The 7808-nt window shown below is 38.1% G+C and overlaps 1 protein-coding gene across 1 annotated transcript in view; it reads right to left on the reverse strand.

Annotated features, from left to right (window-relative positions):
• Window positions 1-1496: 1496 nt before the first annotated feature.
• The window catches only part of DGKE (diacylglycerol kinase, epsilon 64kDa), a 9218-nt gene continuing 2906 nt past the window's right edge, over window positions 1497-7808 (reverse strand). The window contains 9 exon segments of the mRNA XM_010180256.1: window positions 1497-1688; window positions 2018-2129; window positions 3010-3137; window positions 3654-3725; window positions 4223-4336; window positions 4481-4532; window positions 4830-4987; window positions 6750-6893; window positions 7795-7808. The exon segment at window positions 7795-7808 is cut by the window's right edge and continues 16 nt beyond it. Coding sequence (XP_010178558.1) covers window positions 1497-1688; window positions 2018-2129; window positions 3010-3137; window positions 3654-3725; window positions 4223-4336; window positions 4481-4532; window positions 4830-4987; window positions 6750-6893; window positions 7795-7808 — 986 coding nt within the window.

Genomic DNA, 7808 nt, shown 5'->3' on the forward strand with positions numbered 1-7808 from the left:
TATGATTTTGGCTTACAGAGTAGGCATTCGGCATAAATTCTCTTCCCACTTGGAAGATCACCTCCAGTAACTCAACCGGACTTTACTGAATTGCTTAGTGATGAATTTTAAACCTCAACTCACTGCTCTCGCCTGCTGCAGGCTTAAAATACCTACAAGAGAAAACAAAAAAAGGAAGCAGATGTTTACTTCTGTTAACCATAAAGATGTTTTCACCTGAGAAGCTTTTAACCTGAGAAGCTTCAGCTGTGCCAAACTGACAGTTTCCATGTATGTGTTCCTAAAATAGACCACCAATCTTTTTCTCACCCTATATTCATATGGGAAATCAAGTTTCAGGTCCATCAAGGTTATCTTTGACCCCCTAACAGCTATTCAAAAAACAAATGCTTCCATGCTTTTTTTCACAATCAAATTTTTCACAATCAAATCACATGAATGCCAGAACTTGCTGACCTCTGCAAACTGGGCTCTCAACCTCCACGCTTAACATTGAAACAGTTAACAGACTGACTTACTATTGATAGTTTTCAGGTAACTACAAAGCAAGATCTTTAACAAACCCTTTTAAAAACCCCACATTTGCCAATCATTATTATTTCTTTGAAACTCTCCTCTAAACAGCTAAAAGAGGCAGCTTCTTTGTCCAAGTTTCTCTCCAAAAAGCCTCCTCGAGAACTACACTGTTGCTATTTACAAAAACTAGAATTAGTCTCTCCCTGAAATGAAGCAGTCAGTCACAGGATCATTCAGTGCAAGTCACAGTACAATTATTTTGAACTTATATCTTGGGTATTCGGGACCTCAGGAGTCTCTATCTATGGCTTACAAAGCCACCGAAAAAGGTCATTCACTAACAGAACATTTCCAGAAACCTCTGTTCCAAAAGCATCTTTCTGGCTAACCAACTGCCTTCCCAAGAGCTCCCAGATCCTCTGCTCTCCCAGTCAAGCCCAATGGATACGCACTGCACAAGCAGTGCAGAAAAGTACACAGAATACACAGAAAATTATCTGTCCTGCTCCCAAGAAGAGATGGCAGCCAGGAGCAGGATACTGCCAGAAAATCAGCCCACATCCTACTTGGTCTGGTTTTCTGTTCTGGAACTGTGCTAGGGAAGAGGGCAGGCGGAAGGAGGCCAAACTCCCAGCTGTTCCCCCTCCAAAGGTATCAAACATTTTGCATACTATGCTGTGCAATGCGGAAGATCTGACTGCAAGCAAGGGGAGGCTGCAGTAGCCGTCTCCTTCCTGCCATTACAGTAACTAACTCCTCCAGCTAGAAAGGCTGGGCATCACCAAAACTCTAGAAGGCAAAATAGTTGTTGACAATTCAGCTGTGAAATTTTTCATGAACGTGAAAACATGGCTTTTTCCTCAGCTCTAGTTCATTCACAAGTATGAACCTTATGGCATAAACCTTAATATAGATTAGGTGTTCTCAGTGTTGTTAATGAGCTGAAGTTCATCACTGTAGTACGTTAAACTCCGCAAAATCTATACATCTTCATCCGTCTGTTCTCTCACGTGGTCTTGCTCAGATACGCTGGAAGCGTCATCATCTGTTTGTTCACCCGAGTGATACAGCATCAGTGCATGGGTCTTATGGGTTATGGTAACAGTGCAGGGCCCCTGAGCCCAGGGCTCTCCATCCACCTGCATCGGCATCTTTGAGCTCTTCAAGATCAGCTAGTATGAAATAGAAGAACACACAGTCACAGCAGTTCAAAGTAGCTCTGAAGAGACCTACTACAACCACAACATACTGATGCTATGCACGTTTTCAGCCTGGACAGGGAGAAACTTAGTATATAATTAATTGCACTGCTAGGCCACCAACCACAGCAACAGAGGACTGTGAATTACGACCCAATTAATTTTTGCTAAGCAAGAGAAATGTCTAGCTCAGCGGCTAATTGGAACTTTAGATCAGATACTTGAGTGCTTGAGATTCTATAATGTGTATTAAAAAAAAAACCACAATAAAAAACCACAACACATTCATAAACACCACTTACCCTCACTGTATGGGCCTGTCCTAGGCGAACAGGATTTGCTAGTTTCACCTGAATCTGGGCACAGTGGAAAGAACCATGAACACCAACAACTTCCAGAAGTCCATCATCATGTCTATGAATTAAGAAAGGAGATGCTTTTCAGTGATGCTCATGCACTCTAGAATACCTGTCCAAATATTACACCATCCTTTTACAGCTATTCCTATAGAGAAGAAAAATGTTATTCTACAAATGTGTTTACTTGTGCTGGACAACAAATCACACTGAATGCCAGAGGAAGCCATACCAAAATGCAAGCACGGAGCAATACACCAGCTGATAAATCCTAGCTAGCTTCTGGAAATTATGGATATATGTCTTTCCAAGGCTCATCGTGTATATTTAAGGCCCACATGGGATTTATCTTCCGTAAATTTGCAGTTTTCTGTCTTTTCTCTCAGTTATTAATTTACAGGAAAATCTTTTAATGGCTTATTTTTTTAGATTTCAGTAAAGGACATCATCCAAATATTTGTTAGAAATCCAAGATCGTAAGTCTTGTAACAGAACTATTAAGTATCTTTATATATATGGCTTCTGAAGAAGAAAGCCACAAGAGGGAAATAATGCTAATGTACCCACCTATACTCCTCTTTAGTATTGCTCCAGCAAACTTACTCAAGCATAGGAGTCAATTTTTGGCTTGCTTTGTTTTTACTTCATATTTTAACCTCCACTAAGAGGTGTTCTTTTATAGTCTGAAAAAAGCAACAGTATCACTTAATCACGCCAGACATTTTGAGAAAGTCTTAAAAAAACCTCAATGTGTGGGATGCACTTAGTCAAAGTCTTTAACATGAGGAAAATAAAATAAATCTGAGATAGCCTACTGTCACAAGGAATCCTTCTGACTTGCAGACAAGTCTGGCTACATAAGCACACTGAGGGGAACTGCTTCAACTACAAGGAAACAAAACCAACCAACCAACCAACCACAAAGATGCACTATATACCTGGCCAAGGGGTAAGGTTCATCACCCATTCCTTCCCAGAGCCTACAGCCACCTCCCCAGTATCCAATATTCAGGACAATGATGCCTTCCAAATTGGGCAACTCGATCCTCTCACCATCCAACTCTAGCTTTAAAAGATAAAGAGAAGTTAATTACTGTGGATCAAATTCAGTACTTCAATATAAGCTGGTTATTCTCCTTGTGCATTTAATAGGCTTCTGCTTGAAGAAAAACTGGCCCTGTAACAAATAAAATGTGTTTTCTTTTCCTACTTTAAAAAATTACTTCTGATTTCACAAGATATTCTAAGTTGAAATAAATTTCTGTTAATAAAGAAAAAGAAACTAACACATAAGTCACTGATGCTAAGGCAAATTTTATCTGAGTATCAGTACTTGAACTCATAGAACCGAGTCAAAACCAGAAAAAAATTAGGGATTTTCAGTAAGCTCAAAGATACGAGTTTCATGAAGTATGCTGCAGATCGCAAAAGGAACATTAAAAATACTCCAAGTCCAGAGCCATCCTTATCCATCTGTATGTCACACAGATGGAAACTGCAAAATCTTTTCCCCTTCTTGTTCACAAGGTAAGTTTTTACACTCCACTGATTGTCCAGAAAATAAGCAAGTTAAAAAACTTACCTCAATCTTTTTGTTAAGATCTTTACATTCTTGCACTAAGCAGTCTTTGGTTCCATAAAAAAAATAAACAGCCTTTAAAAACAAAACAACAACCAGGGAGAACAGAAAACACTGTTAGAAAAAGACATTATATATAAAGAGTATTTGAAATATTCCTGTATAGTTATTGTTCTGCAAGCCTTATATAAAATTCACATGTAACATATTTGCACATCCTTCAACAAAGCTTCCTTCATTAGACAGGTTACAACTTGCATAAGAAACTTGCTTTCCACTTTAAAAGGAAATAGGCAATGTTCTTAACCCATTAAGTTTTAAAGCAAATGAGACATTCTAAACAAAAATTGAACAAACAGCATATTCTGTAAGCAAGCAAGCAGAGGCAAGGCAGGACACTTTGAGCAGGCTGGAAACATGTTTTACCCATGGAATCCCCTCCCCAAGAAAAACGAGTTCAAACTCTTAAAATAGCATGAAAAGAAGTAGGGGAGTAAAGCAAATCACAGCAAAAAATAGCCTTAAGTTAAGTCAACAACTACAAGGAAAAAATGTCACATTACCAAACACACCTTATTAATAATTCTGCTGGAAAACAGAGAGGGAGTCTTCTCACGATGAGCATGAAAATTTAAAGCCATGAGAGCATCAGGTCCTATAGAAAAGTAGTTGTTCATTGTGAATACCTGTAAGACAGAACTTCTAGTTATGTTCTTATGAAATATTGTCATGATTTAAAGTCAGTGTTTCCTGGGAAGCAGGCAACCAGAAAATTAAGTATAAACATACAGGTATTCCACAGAATCCATATTTATACTTGCAAACCATACCTTTGGTTTCCTTAAGTTGTAGTATCCTTTGTTTGTTACTTGAACCTTCCATCTGAAAAACAATAGCCATTACCTAGACTCATGACAGACTGTTCTCACTTAGTATCAAAGCTATAGTTAGGAATCTCCTACCTATACTGGGATCAAGTCAAAAGATTTAAATTTAGTTAAATTGTGAAAGAGTTAAGCCTTATGGAACAATTAAATAAAGACTAATGTTGGACTTCAGTTATTCTGCAGTTCCCTCCAGCAACACCTGTGTTTCTTTACATTTGCTGTTGTAACTGGCTATCAGTAGAGCTATAGCAGTATTTGGTTGTACAGAATTTATCTTTTCACTGCTACTTACCTGTCTAGTTTGATTCCATCTGCCTCCATGACATTTCGTAAGATTTGTTCCACAGGGACTTCTCCAGCATAACCTGCACCCCAGCCCAGTGTATTAGACAGGTCGTTACCTGTTCCCAGAGGTAAAATTGCAACTTGTGGAATATACCGCTCTTGCCCCTAGGATAAAAAACCACTGCATATTAGCTCCTTCTTCAGCACTCATTTTCTCCCTTTTATCCCCAAATGTTCAGGTTAGATAAATACCATTAATCTTCATAGCAGCTTGTTACATAGTGCAGAGCAATAGAGGTGACAGCATTGGTACAGCAGATGGCACATTTAAGTACTTAGTGTGGGGATAACACAAAGGCAAGAAATGTTAAACCATTGCGAGAAGAGAATAGAAACACAATATAAGAGACACACAAAAATACAAGCACAATAAGAGAGATGTCACACAGAAGGCTCTGAACCTCAACAAGACACCAAAAGGCTCTTATAAGACTGAAGTGAGGTTAGGTCTAAAACAACAGATGCACATAATACTATAGTATTCAACCACAGACAGAAATTCACACACTCAAAGTTGGTCTCTAAGTTTCAGAGGTGCCACACAGACACCTGTCATCAACAGATGGAGCAGATGATCATCACCTCTGCAGATTGCACAGTATGTGGCAGCAGCAGACGTTCAAAACGGCCACCTGAGCAAACCTCTTTGCTCTCTTTACCACAGAAGAGTGAACAGTTATTTCACATGTACTGTGGCCTGTGAAATTCAGCTGTGAAAAGTACTTGCAATAACTGGCACTACGGTTACTATTTGTTCAAGAGGTATCAGCCAGGTTATCTGTATTTGAGAGTCAAGATAAATGGAGTAAATAGCCTACTGCTGATAACAAAAAGGTTTTGCTGATAATGCAGTATTTAAGTAATGCAAATGACTCAATTTGAATCGTTTGAAACAAAGAACCACCCAGATTTCATCAACTATATTGCCTCTGAGGGCAATATATCAAGTGTCCAAGACCAAGTAACCATATACTCATATTCATTAACCTTTGTAGTTAAAGTAGAAATGCAACAAAGTGTATCAGTACATAAAAATTCTCAAAGCAGCTCAGTTTGACTATGCATGAAGTTGCAATAATGGCCTTCAAATACAATATTTAATGTATTAACAAAAAAGCTGCAGGAAAAAAAAACAACTAGCAAACAAACAAAAAAACCCCCACACTGATACAAGAAAAGGAACTTTCTTCCATTTATCAATAGAGAAAAAATATAATAAAGCATTAAAGCCCTAGTAATTATTCTTCACTCTCAATTTTCTCAAGAGTTTTTAGGAGTATCCTATAAACTGGAATATCCTCCATTTCAAACCAACAATAAACATACAGCTTATTTTTTCTCTCTTTACTTACTATTAATAGGTGAGGCTGCAAACCTTTAGAATACACAGTAAGAAGCAGAAGCAAATTAATGCACTCATTCATGCACTGGCAATACAATCAGTACAGCCAGCAAAATTATGAGGTTATTATAAAAGACTGAGTGCGCTGGGAAGAATAAGCAGTCAGAGCACATTGGCCATTATTAGTGATGCCATTTACGACAAAATAAATCTGTTTAGACAAAGAGGAAAGAACAATGCATAAAGCTTTCTGCAGCTTGTTCCTTTCATGTTGTACAAAAAAGAACAACTTTAAATATAATTTAAAATCTAAAGCGTACATATTTCTCCTAAGCTACAGGGACTCATAACAAGATGCATTTCCCCCCTGCTCCTCAAGATGAATAAGCAATTCTGCAGATATTTCTCTGTAGGCTTATTCAGGAAGATGAAAACAGTAAGTGCAGGTAAGAGATTAGATGCAGCACTTTAGCAGCTCCAAAACTCATTTCACCATAAGACATCTTTTAATTTAAAACACAATACCTTTATCTTCATTTCATCAATCGCATCCAGGACCCAGCCTACTGTGCCATCCCCACCACAGACGAGAACCCTGACAGTGTTGCAAGGCAGCAAGGTACAAAGTTGGAGTGCTTTAGCAGGTGCAATTTTGCTTAGATCAAAAACCTAGAGGAAAGGAAAATGAAGAGTACTGTAAGTTCACGGAACATGACTTGGGATTTGCCTCACAGATAAGCAACTTCAAGAAGTTAACTCTAATGCAAAACAAAGAGTTTCCATTTACTCATTTCATTAGCAAATGAGCTGTCTTGAATTCTATAAGCAGGATTTGATTTCCCAAATTCACAACAAAGCTCCAGCTGCTTCACTGGGAATAAATACCACGGATAAACTGACCTGACAGAGTCCTAAGCAAGTCTGTATCTAGAGACATTAAGATGAATTCTGTAAAGATGAAATACTTCAGATAAAAGTTATTTTTAAATACTCAACATACAAAGAGGTTTATTCTTCAAAGCCTTATTGAGATGCATTTAAAACAAATGCACAGTGATTTCTATCAGGCTGTATTCCAAGGCTGGGTTTTTGAACTTCAAAGGAAGAGCATTAAGGTGCAGCCCGGAAATCCAAGGAACAACTGCCTTACGTCAACATCCTGCACCATCCCCGTGGATTTTAAGGGGAAAGTGACAACACAAACCAGGAACTGTAAACACCGACGTTCTCACAAGTGAGGATTTAAACAGATACAAGTCTCAAATTAAGAAGATCTAAGTATTTCATTTGGTAAAAATTGTATGCTGGGTCAAGAGCCAGAATTACTGCATGTATTACTATAAATAGAAAACTGGACCAGTGACATACAACCACAATAACCTTGGAGGTGGGACGAGCCTCTGCACTTCTGGTATCTCTATAAGAAGCTATTATTTCTAAAAGAACAAACTGCATGAATTTGTTTCCTTTGCTGATCTTCCACAAGATCCTACTGCCATTGTGTAAGCAAAGTGATGTTTATTCTAATTTAAACTTTTATTTTATGATAGTGGCTTTTCACTGTAAATACCTGAACGGGGTTCA

Source organism: Mesitornis unicolor, unplaced genomic scaffold, assembly GCF_000695765.1.
Source record: "Mesitornis unicolor isolate BGI_N332 unplaced genomic scaffold, ASM69576v1 scaffold45892, whole genome shotgun sequence".
Lineage (NCBI taxonomy): Eukaryota > Metazoa > Chordata > Aves > Mesitornithiformes > Mesitornithidae > Mesitornis > Mesitornis unicolor.